General features: G+C 43.8%; 1 protein-coding gene across 1 annotated transcript in view; it reads left to right on the top strand.

Annotated features, from left to right (window-relative positions):
- TTC34 (tetratricopeptide repeat domain 34) overlaps nucleotides 1-22,990 on the top strand; it is a 680,889-nt gene that overhangs the window by 78,105 nt on the left and 579,794 nt on the right. The window contains exon 2 of the mRNA XM_069610218.1: nucleotides 7,443-9,107. Coding sequence (XP_069466319.1) covers nucleotides 7,504-9,107 — 1,604 coding nt within the window. The 5' untranslated portion in view covers nucleotides 7,443-7,503. The remainder of the gene's footprint in view (nucleotides 1-7,442; nucleotides 9,108-22,990) is intronic.

The raw sequence follows: 22,990 nt of genomic DNA, 5'->3' as shown, positions 1-22,990 counted from the left end.
TGAAAACCAGACGAGAATCCATGAAACCACTGACTACGGTTTTGGATTCATCTGACTTTGAAGAAAGAACTGAGACAATCTAAAAATGGATTACAAAACCATTAGATCATTTTGCACCAAAAAAAACATTCACATGTTGAGATGGTTCTTACGTCACCTCAGAGCACTGAAGAAAGCTAACAAAACCAACAAGAATGGAGTAAAAACTACGATCAGCAGAAAAAAAATGAAATACCAAAGATAGATATGACTCTATAATGCCCAAGTCCTCAAAGCTGTTGAGTGGGCCCATATGGTCCTGGTTTGCTAGAGGTACTGGAATTACTCCAAGTCAAACTCCATGACGAAGTAGACAAAGTACAAGGCAAAATTCTGCTTTGTTATCGTCCAAATAAAGCAGGGGCAACATACAATCATCAAAATCTTGAGTATCTAACTGAATGAATTCATACAATACAACACTTTAAGTACCTCTGGCACATCATCTTTCACGTCATACATCATCACCATTTTACAAAACCTACAGGGAATGGGGATTGGCTAAGGGATGTAACTACATAAGGACCATATAAGGGTTAGCCAGTTAATCAGGTAAGTTCAATTTCTGATGGCTCCTCCTGAAACCATCCCAATATTGATAAAAGTACAAATAATTTTCAAAAAAGCTAGCAGGCGCGCCTCTCCAGAAAAAGCATGGCATGATAACCTGTTGTGTGGTTTTTTCCCACTTTGAGAGTTTGCAGCCAACACTTTTTGCTCACTGTTCTTTTCACAGATGGGAAATATCCATTTGCATATCAGTCTTTGGCCCGCCCACATGGGCAGACGAACACCAAAATGCTATGGCAATTCCCTTCTGAACAAGAGTACCAACAGCTAACCCATACACGTGTTTCAGCCTTATTGGGCCTTTTCAGTGACACCTACATCAATGCTTCCCCTAAACAGACTAACACTGACATTCTCTTTGCTGTCTGTAATTTCTTCTGACTTATGGACTCCCCATGTGCTCTCTGTCCTCTCCCTTTTTTCTACCTCGCCAATTAGTGGTGGCCAGGGAAGTGCTCTTGGCTCACTTAGCATCTTCAAAGTGCATCATTAATGTCTATCACAATGGCACTATCATGGCCCTGGTCTCTCATCCCAACCTCCTCCTTCTTGACAGGCATCTTTTGTCTCTCTTCAACTTCCCTCCCTCCTGCCACCCCCATCTCCCATCACACCTTTCCACCCCCAGTGGTGGCACTTTGCCCCTGTGCCCCCCTCGGAAAACATTTCAAACGGGCAACCAGCTACACCTATCTACCCTCAATTCGCGCTCTGCTATCAAACACTCCTCTGACATCTGTCTCCTCCTTGAAGACCTTGACTGTGACATCCTTGCAATCACTGAGACATGATTCAAGGGGCCCTCTGTCACTGCTTTTGACACTCTTCTAATCGAGGGCTACAAGATCATGTAAAATCCCAGGCCCTGCCGGCCTGTTGGCGGAGTGGCAATGATCTTCCCTGAGTGGATTCCTGCCACCATCAGCCCCACTCAATCCTACTCATTCTTTTAAAGCCTTGTCTGTAGGCTGTCTGTCTCGTCTACCCTCTCCCATACTCTTGCTACCATCTACAGGCCCCCCAGACGTATCCCCTCTTCCTCTCAGAATGGGCAGACCTCTCCTTCTCTCGTCTTGCCTCCTTCCCAAAACTTCTCTTCCTTGGGGACTTTAACATACATCTTGACTCTCAGGATTTGGCTACTGTACTCTTTCACGACCTATGCAATTCTCTTTCCCTCACTATCCTTCCCTCTGGGCCTACCCACTCTGCCAGGCACACCTTGAATGCTCTCATCTCAACAGAAATCCCTCATGCCAACCCTCTAACTACCCCTCTCTCCTGATCCAACTACTCTCTCCTCTCCTCCCACCTTGCGCTCCCCTGTCCCCTGAAGATGCTTCTGCCCGTACTTCAAGTCTCCTTCACCATCATCTGACTGATGAAGCGGGTGTCAGTCACTGTTCTTGCCTCTACCTTCATCCCTCCTCCTTCCCCTGCCTTTGAATCTCCTTCTGACTCTGCTCTGGCTAACCTCCATCTCAGAAACCTTAGACATCCTTGCCCCCACGATGAGGACCTGCATGAAGCCTGCCTCCAAATACAACTCTTGTTATGACTCCGACTTTGCAGCTCTGGAGCACAAGTGCAAAACTTCAGATTGGAAGTGGCAGGCCTCTAGTTCATCCTCTGACAAACTGGCCTGCTGCCTACTCCAAAGACAATATTGTCTCACCATCTGCTTCAAGAAGAGCACTCATGTCCAAGCATGCATCCCTGGGACCACCAATAATACAGCTGAACTCTTTAAAAACTCTTTAAAATCTGCAAGGAACGTGCCAATCCTACTGCAGTCTTCTCTGTGCCTCCTCCCTCCGAGGCTCTCTGCGCTACACTGGCTGCCCACTTCTCCTCCAAAACTCAGGACATCCTGTCTTCACTGACATCTGCTCCCCCCATCCCCCTCTTCTCTTGCCTCCCTTGGCCTCCCTCTCCCCCCACTCCCCAATAATCTCCTCCTCTCACATTGCACCGGATTCGTTCTCTAGAGTAGTGAGCTCTATGAAAGTCTCCTCTAAATGGATGCTCCCCTGCTCTTCCAGAACCATCAAGGACAACATCTCCTCTCTTGCCACAGCCTTGGTTGACCTCTGTAACTATTCCTTTGCCACTGGCTCCTTCCCACGACCACTCAAGCACTCTCTTGTTCACCCTCTCCTAAAAAAGTCATCTGCTGACCCTTCTTGCCCAGCTAACTGTCGTCCTATCTCTATCACCCCTTTTTTGGGCAAACTCATGGAGAAGCTGGTCATCCCCCAACTGACCGTCCACAGTAAAATAGCTGGCTGCCTCCATGACCATCAGTTTGGTTTCAGAGCATGCAGGGGCATGGAAACTGCTCTGCCGAACATCCGTGAAGACCTGCTCTCAAACCTGGACACTAATACTCCCTCTGTTCCGATCCTCCTCAATCTTTCTTCTGCCTTTGGCACAGTCAACCACTCCATCCTCATAAATCGTCTCCATGATACGCTAGACATCGCAGACCGGCACTGGCGTGGCTGACCTCTTTCCTTTCTAACAGACCCTCCCAAGTGCAAATGGGACCTTTCCTCTCCTCCACCTCACTCTCTGCCTCTGACGCCATTCAGGGCTCTGTCCTATCGCCATGGCTTCTCAACATCTACCTCACCCCTCTGGCCCACTTGATATTTACCTTCTCCCCTTACTTCCAGTGTTATGCAAATGACACACAGCTCTGCTTTAAGCTTGCCACCCTCTACCGCCTCTCCTTCCTCTTTAATACCTGACTGCTATTCAGGCACAGTGCTTGGCCAGTGATCTCTGCCTTAAATCCTGTAAGACAGAGATCCTTCTCATTGGAATGCCTGCTCCTTGTAACCCCCCTACTTCTGGTCACCCTCCTTGGGCACCCTCCCCTCACCCACCTGTGAGGCAAAAAACCTTGGGGTCAGTTTTGAATCCTCTCTCTCTTTCTCTCCACACATCACAGACCTTGCCAAGAAGTCAAATTTTCAGCTCCACCTCCTCAGAGACATTCTCCCTTTTCTCACCTTCACCCAGAAGCTCAACGTCTCCAGAGCCCTGGATCTCTATAGGCTGGACTACTGGAACATCCTCTTCCTCAACCTGCCTCTTTCCTCTCTTTGGCCACTTTAACTAATCCAAGAATATGGCTGCAAGAATTATCCTTGGCCTCAAGCCCCGTGACTGCATCTCTCCAGCCCTTAGATCTCTCTAATAGCTCTCAGTGACCACCCACAAGGATCAAATTCAAAACCCTTTGCATCATCCACAAGGCTGTCTGGGGTCTGGGACCTCTCTACAACCAACTTTCTCTCTCTAAATACCTCCCTACTATAGTTCTTCGGTCTTCTAGCTCCAACGCTCTGCAGGTCAGACGTTTCTCCAAACAGAGAATGGGAGGTACATCCCTTTACTCAGCAGGTTCCTCCCTCTGGAATGGACACCCTGACCCCTAAGACTTGAGCCGGATCTTCTTAAGTTCTGGAAACTTCTCAAGACTTTCCTTTTCTCCTCTTTCTTCCCTCTCCCCTCTCGTGCTAACATCCCTCAGCTAATGCAACTGGGGCTGCGTCAATTTTTAGTCATACAGGCGTAGGACCACCCCCTACAAATCCCCCACAGCATCCCTTTCAGCATTTTCCCTTGGGCACCCTTGCCCTGACTAGCCCTGACCTTGTCCACCCTGACGTCGCACTTATCTTCCCTCCCCCCTCTCTTTCCCCTGGCACTTGCCTTCATTGCCCCCCCCAGAACTTGCTCACCACCTTTGGGCTCACTACCCTTGCACTGCACCCCCCCTTTCCTGCACTTATCACCTTTGTCTTGTGCACTTGCATGGTAGGATTGTTAAATGGCCAATATAACCGTCATTGTTGTTTTTCTTTTTCCAATGTCCCAGTCCCCATTTGTTTTGTCTTGTGGCCTCTGGAAACACTTGTGTATAGGTGCCATACAAACGTCCAATAAATAAATAAAATAAATATTATTTCATCCTGTACTTTTACACTATCTCACAAAAAACCAAAACCCAGAATAATATCTTTTCTCATCTCCCTTTGGACCTGCCTAAGCAAAGCCGAATGTCACTGGAAGCAATCCGAATCCCTGTCAATCTTAGTGTTCTTTCTTCTCTTCACGCCTTTTACTTTTGATCCCTACTTGCTGCTAAGAAACATTCTTCCCTGATATTTCTCTTTCACACCACTCTTGTCACTTTTTCCTACTTCTCAAGAAAATGCTCTCTCCCCGTCTTCCCGACCCCATTCTGTCCTTCCATGTCTCCTCCTATGACTTTTGCGGAAATACTTCACTGCTATGGTTTCATCTCTGCAGTCTTTCTTCACTTGTACACTGTCCTCTATTGATATTTCATTTTTTCCTCTCTCTCTTCCTCTTCCTTTTACTTTTCCTCATATTCTTCTTCGTCTTCCACTTCATCTTCCTTTTCACTCTCATCCTTTTCCTTACTGACTGTCTCTGAAATTGCCACTCTCTTAACCCAAGCCTGCCCTATGGCTTCTCCTCTTGACCCCCTTCCATCTTCTCTTATCCTCTCAATTCACCCTCAAGTCATACCCTGTCTCACCTGTTTTCTAAATATCTCTCACCATTTCATGATTTCCTTTTTTTTTTTCAAACATGCAGTGTTTATTACCATAATCAAGAAACCTACCCTTGATCCTACAGTCCACAGAAATGTATGGCCCATTTTTCTTCTTCTCTTTATCGTTAAGCTACTAGAGTATGCTGTCTATTCACAGGTATCTGAATCTCCACTTTCTCCTTCACCTCTCTCTAAACTCTTAATGCTAAATTATCATCTATATTGATCTCCTCGATCTGTCTGCGGTCTTTGATATTGTCAATCACTCTTTTCTTTTTCCTCACTTACTACCCTTGCACTATCTCGCCCAGTCCTTCGATGTTTTCATTCCTATCTATCTGGCCAGACCTATCCTGTTTCTTGGGATGGAATTACCTCTTATTCTCGTGCTCTTCGTCATGGAGTTCCTCAAGTCTCTGTGCTTGGTTCCCATCTGTTTTCTCTATATACTATTCCTGTATCTCCCTGTGTCTCCTCTTACAATCTAACTTGTCACTTCCTCACTGATGATACTCAAATCTTCTTCTTTTCATCCTTTACTGACACTCTTCACAGCTCTGTCTCTAACTCTCCCTCTGCCAGCCAACATTGGATGGCTTCTCAGTTTCTCACATGCATCCTACAAAAACTGAAGTGCTATTCTTAACTCCTAATACTCTACCTTCCACTATGTGTGCACCCAACTGTACGTTTTCCCCCTTATATTCTGCCGAAACCCATGGAGTTACTTTTGATTCTTCTCTATCATTCTGCTCACATGTTTCTAATACTGCTCATGTCATTTGCTTCTACCTGTTAATATTCGTCATGGCCCCCCACTGATAAATTTCCAGGCCACCAAACTTCTTATCATATCTCAAATGTGTTCTCCTTTCAACTATTGTTCTGCGCTCTTTGTTGGTCTTCCTGATTCCCAGTTTACCCCCACTGCTCCATCTACAACTCTGCTATCCAACTTGTTTTCCCACTTTCATCACAATCTCCGCTTACCTCCTCCGCTGTCTATTTATTTTCTACCTTTTGACGTCCACCTACTTTGTCACTTCTTTTCTGTTGTTTTCGGGTGCATCCACAGTCTCGCCCCACTCTATTTCTGTTCTCTCATTTCTGTATATTCTCCCTCACAATCACTCCTAATTTCCCCTCACTGCTTTCAAACTGGGTTCCCCATCCTCTTCCGTTCTTTCTCTCTTCTGGGCCCCAAGCACTGGCGCTCGCTACCATTGTCTATTTCCTCATTACCCTCACTCGATATATTCTATTCCTGACTTAAATCCCCTCTGCGTTCTGCTCTCTCGAACTGATCTCTCCCGCCTTTTGATTTTTTCTCTTAGACATTATTGCCTGATTGTGTACTTTATTTTCTCCATATTCAATGTACAACGCCTTGTCAAACACGCTTTATAAATCCTAATGAATACAAGTGCAAATACAAGGTGTGAAATGGAGGAGAATTTGAAATGAGAACTTTCAGAGTTTGGGAAAAAGTCTATCTTCTGTTACCCCATGCCCCGGTGCTCACCAATCACCATCACTGACCTATTCCCCCACAGTAAAATGCTTCTGAAGGGGTCAGGTCAGAGAAATGGACTGCCTGATACTTTCTACTTAGTATACCTATTATTTTCCAGCTTCCCCTGCAAATCTTAGCAAGTTCACCAGGCTCCCTGTGCAAGCTCCACTCCATTCATCTTCCCAGGTTTGCTGTAAAGTGGGCAGAAGCAGACAGCAGGCACCACTAGCTTTCCTCCTGACTTTGCAGCGTATCACTAGGTGTCCGGCACTGGTGGTTGGACTTGTTTCTTTGTGTGGGTCAGCAGTCTTGTTCGGAGTGGGTATCCAATATGATGATACTACTGGCTACAAATATAAGAGACACTATTATTTTCCCCCTCACATTCCACGCCCTTCCATGTTAGGATACTGTAGACAGACTGCAATATTAGACATTGATTAAAGGTATGATATTAATGAATGATGACCAGAATTAGGGAGGTCATAACTGATGAACACATGAGTATGAAGGTCATGACTCGTGAACAGAATTAAGCATGTAATGAATGACGAATTGACCTATGGAGGTGAATCATACATTTCCATTTGTCTTCATAGACAACCAGATGCGACCACGAAATGGCTGTCTTTTTATGTGCGCTTGCAGGGATATCATTCTGACATGCAATGTGTTGTTTCTGTCCAACTTGCCTATGCTTAATGCCAATGTGTTCTATTTGTTTTCCAGGATCCCAGTTAAGCTATGTGTTCAATCTGGACACACGAATGTGAAGGTGAATGCTATTGAAATGTCTGTCCAGGAACTTTTGGCACGATTGTGCCGGGAGGGTGACCAGCACTTTGCCAAAGGGGAGACTCCTTCAGCTACCGCTTTTTATCTGGCTGCATTCAGTTGCAATGCCCCTGTGGCTCTGCAGAAGACAAGATCACTTCAGGATGCCCAGTGGAGGCAGGTCATAGCCACCCTAGAGAGCTGGTGTGTAGATGACAGTGAAATACCTAAGATCAAGTGTGATGGCATGGCCATTGTTTCCCTTAACACCGGCATTGCGGCTGTCTTTCTCTCCACCCTCTGCCCGAACAACTTTGCTGCCTCCATGTACAAAATTAGCACTTTATTGCACAGCGGACGATATGAAGAAGTGGTAAGTCGGTGCAACTCCTTGCTCAATGCCCACCCTCAGCATTCGTTGCAGCTACTACTAACCAGAGGCCTCTCCTGGGTCTTGTCTCAAACCTACTCAAGCAATGGGGTCGTGGATTACGTGCAAGCTTTTTTGCGGCACAGAGAGGACACGATAGCGATTGTCAGCAGCAAACATAAGGCATACCTGCCACAAGTCATACAGGCCTTCCACAGTTATATCACAGATCGTGAGAAGGACACAAGCAATGGCTGTCGAGAGAGCATAGTTGGTGACTGTCATGATTTTCTTTCTGCCCTGGCACCAGATGACATCCGCATTTGCAAGACACGGGCGGCATACTTGCTTGAAAAGTGCAAGTATGAAGAGTGTGTTGTTGTCTATTCCAAGGCCATAGAGACCTTATCCACAGAGGGCAGCCTTCAATCAGATCACATGTCGTCTCTACTAGTTGACAGAGCCATGGCTTATTTTTGCTTGGGAACTCGTACAAAAGAGATGCTCCAGGATTTAGCTAAATCTTTCAAAATTAGCCCCACCCAGGCCAAGAGGCATTTTGAAGAGACGTTTTCCACCCAGGATTCTGAAAAGATTGAGGAGTATGCAAAGACGGCCATGGAATCAGAATTTACAGATTACCGGGAAGCTGTGCGAGCGCGGCCTGATCTGCGATCCAACACTGATGCTGAACTCCTGTCCCCCATAATTCAGACCCTCCAGTTTCTAATCCAGATCTCTCCAACTGCCATGCGTGAAATGAGTGTACGCCTCGCAGACTGCCAGCTGCTCGCTGGAGATTTCCGAGGTTCTTTGGAGATCTGCAACCACCTGCTGGTGTCAGAGCACAAGACCTACTTTAACACACTTTTAGTCCTACGTGGCTTTTGCCAGCTCCATGCCAACAACCACCAAGGAGCCCTAGAAGATTTTCAGCAGATTGTGGAGCATGACTCACCACACCCTAGCAGTTGTGTCAAAGCGCTTTGTGGTCGTGGACTTGTCCGAATGCTGGGAGGCAGCCCATACCTCACCGCCTTGGACTACATCACTGCCTGCAAGCTGAAACCGGAGGAGACCATCCTCACAATAAAGTCTTACATTCCATGGAATCAAAGAGGGCTTCTCTTTAAGGTTCTGCAGGAAGAAGGTCAGAAGATACTACAAAAGAAACCAATTTACTCAACTGGCAGCGGTGGGATGCGGCGGAAAAAGATCGCTGAACAGAACGGTGTATCAACCAAAGAAGGGTATGTGTTTTCTTTTGTATTCAATTTGCAGCTTGATTTAAAAAGTCTCGCTATTGAAATTAAATAGTGCTCTCCTTCAACCTATGATGCTTTCAAGGTGCAGCATAATGAAACAGATTGACCAATCATTTCTTCCATCAGAAGGTAATTGAAACCTATTCCTTCACAATAAATGAATGTAAGTTAATTGAAGGATCATGCTTCTGATGAATGCTATGTGTCTGACACAAGAAACCCTTGCAATGTGTCAGAGGGAGAGATGCTGTTTTGGGTGATAAATCAGGATTTAGCGAAAGCAAGGGAGAGAACAAGCAGGTGAGCGAGAGAAGATGGCAGAGAGATTTGAGAAAGCAAGAGAGAAAGTGAGGATGAGAGAGATACATGCACGAGGGAGAGAGGATAATTTGACTCTAAGAAGTGACTAGGCTCCTGTAACAGTGTTGTCTTTTACTACAGGGTAGTAATATAATATGTAATATATGCAGACATAATTGATAGTAAGGCTTTCCCAATGTTTTATTGTGATTACATATTAACGCAAATTGATTGATATTGTAATTAATATGATGACTTTTTCATGACATGGATACCATATCCAGGACACAATACAATATAACGCTGTTTGTAGAATGGCAACTGAGTAATAGCATAGTAAGGTACAGTGTTGTCTGGAACCAAAATTAGAGGAGGACAGAGTTATTCAACAAATGTACGATAGGCATCTCCCACTTTCATTCCACTGGTGGTCAATTGCAGTGCTACCTGGATCAAGTGTTTAAAAGCATTGCGACTGCAACAGTACTACATGGACAGCGTGTACAGAAACGGTGTTGTAGCAGCAGTACTACACCACCCAGGTTTACAGATACGCTGTGAGGGAAGCAGTACTCTGCACAATGCATAATGAAAAACAGTGTCAGAAACTGTGAAATCTCCAGTAATATTACAAAGGTGGCGGTTCAAGGCCTCAGCGCACACAGCAAGCTCCTTTTGCCCATGCCTGATTTGTTGGACGGCCGCAAGGCATGTCCGGCCTGCCTTTTCACACAAAAAATAAGTACAAAATAATTATATCTAATTTAAAAAAAGATTTTCAAGAAAATTAAACAACCTCGTAATTATTTTCATGTTATTGAAAATGTTTATTTGATATATTTGTCTTCTCCAGGCATATTAAGTTAAAAAAAAAAAGTTTATTGATTTGTTTAATGTAAAAAATCATTGGGTCTCAGAAGCAGGGGGATTCTTTGGGGAATCAGTGCAAGAGTTTGACACCAACATTACTAATTACCATAAACATACAGAAATAGAGCAACGCTAACCACAGTAAGTGGACCTGGAGTGCAAGGACATAATGATAGCAGCAATACTGCACATACAATTTGCACAATGCTATCAGAAGCTGTGCTACTTGCGATTAAAGAAACATTCGGCCAAACACAGTACTGCCCGTAGGAGGCATACACCAAAAGCGTGACAGCAGAAGCAGTAACTTCCAGTAGGTTTACAAATTGTGAAAGCTACATTACTACATACACATTGTGTAAACATAATGAAACTGTCACAATACTACCTTCAGAAGTTGAACATGGACAGAGTGAGAACAGCAACACAATGTACGCTGGCATAAGCACGAGTCCTCGCTGTATGTCATTTTGTGGACCTCCAAAATGGAAATAACACACCTGGCATACAAACGTGTGTGGTATTTCTAGAAAACGGCCCATTATGAAAAACCCATCAAGCTGACAGCAACACATGTAGATTTCCATACATACTGCATGCAATAATTCTGAAAACCAGTATGTATTATTGTAATGCCCTTTTCAAGGTTGGTTTGAATTGTATAAAGTTCCTACAGATACTATTGGGCCTCATCACGAGTTGAGCTGTATTCTCGACTGTAATACCGCCGACTGTAACAGCCCTAGCTCCGACCGGTCCGGTGGTATTACCACCGGATCATGGGTTGGGCCTTAACGGTAAATCCCCATCCCTGATTGGGTCCATTGGATCCAATGGGGAATTTTCGGTGCTAATACTGCGGGCTAATACAGCCAGCTGCAATACCGCCAAAAACAGGGATTTTCACCTCCAGAAAAAAGCTGGAGGTAAAACAGCCAATTTAGCGCCTAACTCATGATAGGGCCAGCCCTTAAATGCAGCGGTAATACCGTTACCACCGCATGGGCCTCATCACGACTTGGGTGGTAACGGTAACGCTATTAGCGCGGGCGGTATTAGCCCTACCGCCGAACTCCCCGGTGCTAATAGTTTGGCGGTAATGTAAGTCCCCATTCCCCACTGAGCCCATTCGGGAATGCCCCATTCCCCATTGGGCTCAATGGGGAATCTTCACGCTAATACCGCCGGCGGATTTCCCGCCGGCGGTAATAGCGCACATTTTCGGCGGATTTCCCCGCAGCTCAGAGCTGAGGTGAAATCCGCCAAAGCCCTGATTCGGCGGACCCTTAAATCTGGCGGTAATAGCGCTACCGCCGGATTTAATAGCGTTACCGCCGAAGTCGTGATGAGGCCTTTAAATGTACAAAATAGTCACTTGTGACACTTGTATTACATGAAAAGTTGACAAGTAGGTCAGCATCACAGATACCCACATGTTCACCCCTTTTGAATTGTAGACACTTTACATTTGGGCAGACTGTATTCTGGGGAGAATAAAAGACCCACTCAACAACGATGTTGTCATCTATTATTTAGGTTCTTTTTATGTATGGAGGAAATCCCATCTTAATGGCTTCATGCACCACAGTCTCGCCCCCACTCTTTGGGAAAAAATACAAGCTTTGTTGTAACAATAATGTCTTCTGTTTGAAATGTATCATAAATACATGTACAAAGCAGTGTTCCACTCTCAATACAATGGTCGGACCTGGTAGGCAGAGCGGCACCCGCAAGCATAGCATGTCGGATGCATCGGCACCGTTATAAACGGTGCCGGTGCATCTGACCTCCCCATTCCTATTCAGCTCTATGGGGCCGAATGGGGAATGGGGAGCATCTTTTTTCCAGTACCTTCAAATGGGCAATTACCGGGTCCGGCAGGGCTCTAATGACCCGGTAATTGCCCATTCACGGGCGCCAGAAAAAAAATTACACAGGCGGCAGCACAGCTTCTGCCGATGTCAGAATGAGGCCATAGATTCTTTAAACATTTTCAGTGACCATGGGGGTCCTTACAAGGTTGCCAGTCCGGTAACAACGGTGCGGGTAAGCTACCGGCACCGTTGCTACTGGACCGGCAAACTACGAGGTGTGCGCGACGGATGCTGTTCCGACCGCCAAGTCTGAACTGGCAAGCGAACGGCACCCGCCCTCAGACCTTGACGGATGCACAAGCACCATTCATGAATGGAGCCGGTGCATCCATCCTCCCCATTCCCATTGAGTCCAATGGGACTCGAATGGGAATGGGGAATAGTTTTTACCGGCACCCGGCAATGAGGAATTACCGGTACCACCGGGGCTGTAATGCCCCGGTAAGTCCCCATTGCTCGGTGCCGGTAAAAAAAATGACTCCGGCATTTTTACCGGGACAGCTACCGCCGGACTCATAATGAGGGCTCATGTCTTGGGTTGTTTTTCTTGTTATCCACATCTTCTATGGAGAGCTACTCCTTCTGCTCATTCTCATAGGAAATCATGATCGGCAGGCAACTGGCATTGCCACACGGACACACGTAATTGTTCTTCCTTATCCCAGTGGCAAAGCACCTTGCAATACATTTTAGGGTTTACGTAAAGTACATGTGTGCTTGGCTGATTGCAAATGTCTATTTCCAATGGGAGGATAACATTAGTTTGGAGCTTCTTTCCTGACATTAAGGATGTAGGCAATAGTTAGCAATTTTAACCACTCACAAATACACCCTTTATTCAGTGTCTCTCAATCGAGTGCAAGAATAATGTGCTTATCTTTGTAAAGATTTATATTATGATTTTCCATTATTTGCAAAACACTAGAAAGATGACGCATCTGTGCATTTTACAGGTGTTTTACATTTGCAAGAATGTTTTCAAAAGTGAATCGCTAGTAAATGGTCATTATTCAATCTAGCATTCATTTATCATGTTTAAAATAGAAATTTAATTTTGAAGTCAAATTTTTCAAATCCGTTTTAGTTTTACATTAATAATGGTTCAGACATCAAATGTTGGTATAGAAGTCCATGTATGCATGTGGACTCTGCTGTCCCCCTAAAAATACCTTTTATAACACTAAATAAAATTCAATGTGCTCCCCTTCATTCCCGAAAAGTTTCAAATATTTCACGGCAGTTTTAAAATGTATAAACACTTGAGGAGAAAATGAAGTATTTAACCTCATTATTCGTGAATCATTTCTGCTTGTACTACTGCGATGGAATTCCATATGAAGTATTTCCAGTAGGCCCAAATTCTTCTTTTGGTAAAAACATTGTATTTGCAAATGCTTGTTTTTACCATTGCCACCATACTAATAATGAGAGCCAGAGTGTGACGTCACCAGTCTTACCTGCTCGCGTTACACATGGACAGAATAACAGGAGCAGTCCGAACCAACTGCACACTGTGACAAGGAACAGTGTGACAGTGTAACTAGTGGGTTTATAGTCATTTTTTCGAATACAAAAATGTCGAGTCATTTTTTCGAAAAAATAATGTCGAAAAAAAATATTTTTGATTACGTTTTTTATTCGAAATGGGGGGGGTTCCCCCCAACCCCCCCTTTTTTTTTTTTTTTTTTTGGTTTTACCCATTTTTTTTTTATTCCCGGACCCCAAAATAAATATATAATTTAAAAAAAGAAATGTGACTTTTTTTTTCGACATTATTTTTTTCACATTATTGACATTCGACATTTTTTTTTCTCGAAAAAATGATCGACCACCGTAACTAGTGCATATGTCAGATGTATAGAAAGTGTGACCACAGCAGCACTGCTTGCACAATGCTAAGAGAAGGCATGTGACGCCAGCAGCACTTGTTCAGTAACAGTAAAGTAGCATGCTCAGTTCCTCGAATAGTTATTAGGAAGCCGTCTCCCATCAGCAGTATTACCTGTTGCATGCTTCAACTTTGTGAACATTTCAAAGACACAATACTTCATGAATTAGGTGTACCAAATGAGCATGACTGCAGCTGTTCTCACTGCAATGTGCGCTTTGTGCTTACTGGTGAAAGGGCTCCAACCAACAGAATTATAAAATACCAACAATCAAGGAACTTTGATTCTTCACATCACAGCAAAACCTATTCTTGGTGACCCCCAAAAAAATCCATCATGGAGGAAGGTCTGCAGTTGTCAATAAGCCCACACTATGTATCCGTGTAGCACTCATTATGCCAATGTTGGAGAATGCCCAGTGAATAAGGGGGCACTTCTTTAACTACATCCTGTCCAGGGCAAACTCTGGGCGTCTGGCCCTACGCACTTTGCCAGCTTCAACCGACCAGTGGTCAATGCATTTACATGCTCTGGAATGCGATTTGCAATTATTGGGGACAGTTATGATGCTTTCTTTGCCCTTTTAGTATTTACCCTCTCATCCCACTGGATCTCTGTTTTATTGAGGGGTACTATTATGTAGTTTGACGAGAATTTGTACCATGCAATCTTTAGCAAATAAATACATTACTAGTGTTACAACAGGTGTACAGGAACAGAATAAAAACACCAGTACTGACTTCAGACTGATGCACCCTCCTTGGCACCCCTCTGTTAAGGCTCATCTACCCTGTCACAGGCCTTGGACGGGGAAATTAGACAGGGTCTTTGCAGTATCCTCCCTTGCGTGCAGTGCCCTGAGAATGAAAAGGGTTTCTATTAAATGGTTACTTTTAGAACACTGCAATAGTGATGGAAATATGAAAACAGCATGCTTGTTAATGGACCCTTTGATTTCCTCGAAGGTAAATTAGAGATTTGATGTGCTAGTAGGCATTGTAGCAGTGCTTCAAAAATAGCATGACATACTGTTGCCCCACACCCTTGTTCAAATAAGCTCTCTCTATTGTGAGAGTTGCTTTTTTTCTCCAAATGCCCAGGTCTGCTCAAACCTTTATAACGTGATAAGAAAATATTCATGTTTCAGGGCTGGCAAACCTCATTCACTGTGAAGGATTGCCATATGATGTGGAAGTTCTGGATTTCTTTTGATTTTTATGCATACAAAAATAATGCAGGTGAACCTGTCTCAGAAAGGGTGGCCTCTATCCAGGCTGCCTTTCAACACACTCCTCACCAAAAGCATGCTGTAGACATGTGCCCATGAGCATACTGTAGACATGTGACACCTGAATCAACATCATGATTTGCAGCGTCTGCTCTGCAGGGGCACAGAGCAGGTTCAGGAGTCACAGGTACTCTATTGTCAGCTGCAGTCACAGCCAAATCACCTCGGCACATGGGCTGCATTTAGAATATGCACCTCTGTGCCCCAAACTACACAAATTTGAGAGTGACTATCCTTGTGGCAGTTCTAAACTTTAAATCTTAGGCATACATGAGTTTAGGTGATGGTGGCTAGCATCCCACATAATTATTAAAGCCACATAATACTAATATCAACCCGGTGAGCCAAGCCAAAAAAACAGGATATCTGTATCCTCACTAGAGTGGCTGTCTTGCTACACCAAGCAGGACAGGAACCAGTGGGAGCTGCCTCTCTTTTAATCTTGTGTGAGGTTGGCTAACACCTCTCTTCAGGGAAACAAGCCCTCAACAGGGATTGTCCTGGGAAGCCAGCATCAAAGAGCACACCCTATACAAAAGGATTAGTCTCACACCAGGTTGTTGCATCCAAAGGGGCCTTTGATGCATTTGGTCTGAGAAGCGGTTGGGTTAGTGTAGGCAGAGGGAGATCAGCATAGTTGGTGGAGGGTTCCACCATTGTGTTTCTCTGTACATCTCTCCTTCCTGTCCCCTCTACTTCCTTTAGCACAATTCACATTGGGTATGATGCAAGCAGGCACAGCCCACTTGTCACAGGAACAGCGATTGGACCCACTAAAGCAGAATTGCTTTTGTCCAATCATCTGTGGTCTTTTGCCTGCAAAAGAGGGGTCTCCCACTCTCTTTGATTCACTTTTGGACTTAAAAACTTAAAGAATAATTATTTTGGACCTCTTTTGGGAGTGTTTCAAGGCAGAGGCTAGCTCTGATCTCCATCCACTGCCGGGGCATATTGTGGGTGATCTTTGCTGAGGACCATGACCTGGCAGTATGTGTGAAAACCTCCCATGGTTTTGAGACCAGAACCTGAAAGGAGTACCCTTGTCCTAGAGACCTTTTGCAGTGGGTTTTCCAGTATGCCAAAGGTCAGACATGCCAGGATATCTATTTTCACAGCATCAAACCAATCATGCTGCATTCAAGCTCTGTTTGCTGCATGCTGAACAAGAAAGATCCGACTGGCACTGCCATTGCCACTCACTATTCAAACTACAGTGCTCCCCGCATCGAATTGGCTCATTGCTGTATTACCCAGCAGAGCACAGTCACCTGTCTTGCTCAAGCACCAGTGTCCCATGCTGACGAATTTGCACTGCTGCATTGAACCAATCATCATATCTATAGGATTTTCACATTTCAGCTCGAATCAAACTGCTGGACCATCATATCATTCGTCAACTTGAGCCTTTGGTACTCATGCTCAATCGACAAAGGACTGCTGGTGAACCATTTGAGCTTACTCACTCAACACCACCTTGACCAAACAGCAGGGAAGACCTGCTCGAACCTGAATTTACACAGACTTGCCTCTGGGATCAACATGAATTTCTGCCTTTGAACCCAATTTGACCCACTGGTACAAGAGCTCAAACCCTGCTCAACACCATATAAACATCTAAGCTTAGACTAAGGTACTTTAAACTTCCCCTGTCCCCTGTTTGGGGCTCTAGAGACTGGCTAAGTCCCTTTTGCATATTTTTCCCTACAAGACAATTTCCTTTTTGAATTCCTGAATGCGAGTTATGGTTGCTTAGCTTACCATAACTTGCGAATTTCAGGGGTATTTCAGTTTTACTTGGAACCATAACGTCCCTTTAACAAAGTTTTTTCACTGAATTTCATAGGTTTTTATTAGTGCAACTTAACCATAACGTCTATGAACATCTGACTTCATTGCAGACCTTCTGGAGAGTGCCACATGACCATATGCTGGCGCGCGGCATGATGACGTGTCCGAGAACCCGTACGCACTTCACGATAAGATCTGTGCTTCACGGACAATTTGGAACTGCATTTTCTACTGATTTAGGAACTTTCAACTTCAAAATCTCCCGTGTACAGCCCCAACACCTATTCCTACTCATCCATTAATAATGTAGTACACAGTACATACTTTTAGCAAAACTGCTATTTATCTTAAAATAGAATCAGCTAATGCCATCCCTCCTCTCCAAGGGACACCACCACTGCTGTAATCAAGGAGCATGAGAAACACTGCCCCCTACCTTAGAAATAACACACACGCACCATTTTCCCCTGTCCACCTACCCCTCCATATTAGTGTTTGGTGCCTCTTCCCTCATTTCCCTACCCACCTTTTGTCTAATCTGTCCTGCCAAAATAAATGCATCCAAAAACAAAATAAATGTTCCTTTAGGAACCACCTTTCCCAGTTAAAAAGAGAACTAAAAAAAAAAAACTTATAGACTCCATCTACTTTATATTTCTCAGTAAAGTACATAGAGTCATTAGGATTTTCCAAAATGTCCATTTGCGTTTTGTGTTATGCTAATGGGAATATTGTGGCGTTCATCCTCCGTTCCAGGGACTGGAACAGTGGATACCATGCCAGCAGCCCAAGTTATCAGCCCAAGCGAAGCAAGGGTGGATAACGAGGTCTCTGGACCATTATCCCCCCATTCCAGCCCCTGAAATGGGGGATGAAGGCCATTAGCAACCTAGGTTCCAAAAGCGGGAACCCGAGGTGCTAAAAAAAAGGATTTTGCTTCCTACACCGGGACGACACAGGCATCCCGGTGTAGGAAGGAAAATCCGTTTTCAACATGGCCACCATGGAAAGAGATGGCGAGGGTTCCATATAGGGCCCTCTTCGCTTTCCATGGCAGCCTGCAGAAGGCAAAAAGAGAACCCTATGACCATATTACCACAAACACATTTTTTTCCCTTTCAGATCTATCCTAATTTCGAATAACTTCAGCACAAAGCCACTTTAATGGTCATGGCCATTTTAATCCTATGTTTTGTCCCTTCTGGTCATGGCCAGTAGCCAGATTGTCCGGATCATGACCTTATTCCATGAACCGGACAATCTGGCCACTGCCCATGATCACAGGCTACCCCTCAAATACTAAAGCTATATCGCTATTTTTTGTAACTACATTATGACATTCGTCAAATAATAAAACACTGGCACATTTGCAAAATCATGCTTGTAGATCCTTGCCAATGCGCCTTACGCAAGTTTTCTGGAAATCCACCCATGTTTTATTTTTTCAAAAGTGTCAAATGAATGCACATACAATCGTCATATAACCTAGCCCCCACTTCACAAAATCCATTCATACTTTACGAAAACATTTATATCTAGATCTATAATATTTTTTCAAACTTTTGTGTAGATTTCTCAAATGACACCAAATTTATAAGCCTTTACATTATTTTGGCACCCCCCCTCTAATTTTGCCCCCTCTGCACAAAATCCCACCAAACTTCGCAAAAACATGTATATCTACATCTAGTATCAGTTTGCCAAATTACGTGTAGATTCGTCAAATGGCACCTCATTTATTAGCCATTACATTATTTTGGGACCCCCACTCTAATTTTCCCGCCTCATTACAGAATCCCACCAAATTTTGTAAACTCATTCGAAATCAGGTCAGAAATATCCCATCCCATCCTCATCACCCCTCACCTCCTCAGAGATTATTTGATAAGTTTGACAAGTGTAATGCTCAGAAAATATTATTGTCCCGAGGGTTCGGGCATGTATTTGTATACATACGTTAATCGATCGCACAAACATTTCCAATGCATCTTACCTTAGCTTTCCTCTTTTGTAAACATGCAAAATCTGGCAGAAAGGCGTGGCCATCTTGTGCTAATCTTATCCATTGCTGCATTGGCCTAAGGTAAACTGCTCTGACGTCACTAAATCATATGCCCCGCCCCGGAGCCTCACATCACCAAACCTAGTGATATTCTCCACCTTTCTCTGTGACGTTCCTCGGCAGCGTAGCCAAACGCACCCATAATCACCTACGTGACATGAAGCAGAACCCAGAAATCAACACACATCGACTCACAACACAGCACGTCACAATTCAAAATATTAAACCGTACTTTAAAAGGAAACAACAAGACTGTATAATTTGTAAACTAATTTTATTTCACAATAAATGCTCCGAGAACATCCGACTATTGCCATATTCAATCAAATTGCAAATTTGTTTCTTCGCTCATGATCCAAAATGTTTATCGAGAGTCACGCGTTGTTCTTTTTGGGTAAAAGAGGCGCTTGGGTGGCACAGTGAATTCCAGGGCTTGTGCATCAACTTGGGGCTAGATCACCGTAAAGGATGTTATGTTGCTCCTAATCGCTAGTACTGCGTAAGGGCTTATGTGCACTTGCCGATCGTCCCAAAAAACAGTCAAATACATCCAGTTGTTCACAAGTATCTGCAGGTGCTGGTTAAAAAACCCATCATTTGGCATCTGGAATATATGACAATCGCAGAATGGCAGGATGTACCTGTTTCGAAAACATAACAGAAATGTGTCTCACTAGCCAATCTTTATTACAATTTTTCTACTGACTTATTAATTCGGCATAGAGTTTAAACTAACGATTAGCACAGACATGAAACAATATCAACAGAGAGAAAACAACGTGGAAAGTGGTACACAATTCGAGTTGCTCATAGATGGCATTTTAATGAAATATGAACATTGAACCTGGGGTAACCTACTGGTGGTTTATATGCACCTCGATGCTGGACTGCCCATGTGCATGTTAGCAAGACCACTACACACAAAGGTTGTACTTGCGTTTCATTGCAATATGCCACACAGAACAAACAAGTAGAATGTAACCCAGAAATAATGGTCAGATAATAATAAGTTGAAGCTCGTTCGGGTATAAAATATTGAAAATCAAACTTACATTATATTCACCATTTCCATTCTCTTGGCGTAACTCAGAGCGTAACGCAGACTCTGTTCGCACCAACGATTTTTCATAAACTGAATTTACATGTTCCTTAGTCCAGTTTTGGAATGCATAACCTTATCATATCAAACATTATTACAAACCTCCTTCATTCAATTCCTTTCGGAATGGTCCCTTTCTCTCAAGGTCAAAACACAATTGAACCTAATACTGTGTGTTCAATGCGGGGGCTTCCATAGCTTCCAAGCAAAAATTAAAAGCTGGTGACCTTCACTCAGAATCAACATACATTCTTAGTTTGCAACAATTTGCCTGACCGCATCCATGAGAACTGTAATTCTGATGCATGTGCAGGGCCGGTCTTTGCATCAGGCAGTGCACGTGGCTGCCTGAGGTGCCAGGCCCTAGGGGGCGCCAGTCTGACTCCATTAATATTTTAATTACATTTTACCACAGACATGAATAGCCCTTTATTTGCCGTGCTCTGGGTGTAGCATCAGCACATCAATTTCCCCATGCTGCTTGGTTTTGCTAAGAGACTGCACAGGACACACACAGAAACAAAGCTGCACCCACCATTGTGTGAATCCAGGCAAATACCCATGATCAGCTTCAGTGATACTCTTCCGTTCATCATGTTTGTTAAGACGAACAGAGCCGCAGAAAGACAAGCCACAGAAAATAAATGGTGGTGGCAGCAACACATTTAACAAATGACCGGCAATTGGCAATGTAAAACATTTTTTTGTTAGCACCTGCAATCGTATGCATACATTTTTAGGCAATTGAAATCAGATGGGTGTTCATACTTGCATGTCAGGGGAGTGATTGTAAGTGTAGGGGCAGGAGGCTGTTCATTTTCACAGCAGAGCTTAAGTGTGCGGTTTCTGAGTGGTTTTATAAGTGAAAGAGAGATATAACTGATTGTAACATGGAAGCTGCACTACAATAGGCTCATAAGAAGTTAGATGCCCCCACACAAGTAAGCTTGCCCCTCCCCATCGTCTCTAAAGTTGGCACCTCAAAGAGGATGCTTTTTAACAGATAAATTGAATGCTTTATTTGGACACTTCTTAAAAACATTGTTGATAAAAAAAAAGATGGTAATCATTTGTACCTGGATTTGAACTGTTCCACAAGCTCTGTTTTAGGTGGACAGGGCACGCTGGCAATATTTTCTGACAATGTTTGTGTACTCGGAGCAAAATTGCATGCAATTCCATGATTATACATCTCCATCCCTTGAATGCCGAAATGCAATCTCTTTGGCCTGTAGTTTAGGCACATATTGTGGAACACCTCCAAATCTACCATGTGACTTTCACGACAAAAAAAACATGAGTTTGTTGCTTCTTGCAGCCATATCCCATCCCATCCTCATCACCCATCACCTCCCCAGAGATTATTTGATAAGTTTGAAAAGTGCAATGTTGTGTTTTTTTAATATGTTTTTACTGCAGTGTCCGCTGACACCAAACACGGATCCAATATAGCAGGTGCATCGAAACAATGCAACGCATCTCACGCTTCATCCCAGCCAATCAGCGAACACATCACATGTCCGCGGACATGACGCAAGCCAATTAAGCAATTGGTGTACTGTCCGCGGAGCGAATAGGGAAGTGTGTCCGCGGAGCGGACATAGATATCACACAATTTTTGTGACCTACTTCTTGGTCCTTTTAAAAAAGCTACTGGACAGATTTTTACAAGATTTACAAAAGCACCCTTTCGGGACCAAGCCGCTGCTCCTGCCACAAATTTGGTGAAAATCCATCCAGCGGTGTGGGGTATAGGCGTGAGCAAATTGTTTTCCCCATTCAGTCTATGGGAAAAAATAAATTTTGGGACCCCCCTATAACTTTTCCCCCCCTGGACCAAACCTCACCAAACTTTTCAGAGTGGGCCATATTCATTTTCTCTAATGTTTGGTGAAGATTCGTCCAGGGAGAGCGAAGTTATAAGCCACCCAAACAGTGCTCTTCCTATGGGATTAGCAAATTAACCATAACTAAACAGCCTCTACCGTGGCTTTGTAATATATATATACAAATATTTATAAACAGCAAAAAAACAACCGCAATAAAGCATAAGGAAAGTACTCTGTGGATGGAGTTGCTAAGACAAATAGACAAATGTCAAGTTGGATTAACGAAGGCATTTTATTTTCAAAAAGAGTTCATGCAGGAAAATAGAAAAACAATCCAAGGTAACACGTTTCGCACTACTAAGTGCCTGTTCACACAAAATTATTTCTGTCTTTGGACGGTCTAAATAAGCTGCGGTCCGTCCTCTATTACCCTTGCAGTCATAACCCTGTAATAATTTACATGGCATGCAAGCAGACATCTTGGAATGGTTCACCCACAGACCGTGAGTATACAAAAAATATTATGCGGAGACGCAAACTATGTATACATAGTGAGCACAGTGCTTCAACATGCAATTATAACTGGGTCTGTATGTACAATGGCAAGGTATACCCAATTTATACCCAATTAATCAAATGATCTAAACAATAACAAGCTTGTGACATTGGAGAAAAGTACATACCACGTCTCCTTGATACTGAATAGTATACTAATGTCTATGACTTCATGATGTAGTCATTATAATATTGCTATATTATCTCTGTACAATGGTCATCACACACTCTGCTCAGGTACAAAAGGTCAGGCCATTAGGGACTCAGTGACCCCAAAAATGCCCACCAAGCGTAGCAACCAGGACAGGTGAACA

Source organism: Ambystoma mexicanum, chromosome 8 (genome assembly GCF_040938575.1).
Source record: "Ambystoma mexicanum isolate Mex_15411 chromosome 8, UKY_AmexF1_1, whole genome shotgun sequence".
Lineage (NCBI taxonomy): Eukaryota > Metazoa > Chordata > Amphibia > Caudata > Ambystomatidae > Ambystoma > Ambystoma mexicanum.
This window is presented reverse-complemented; position numbering and strand designations above follow the sequence as displayed.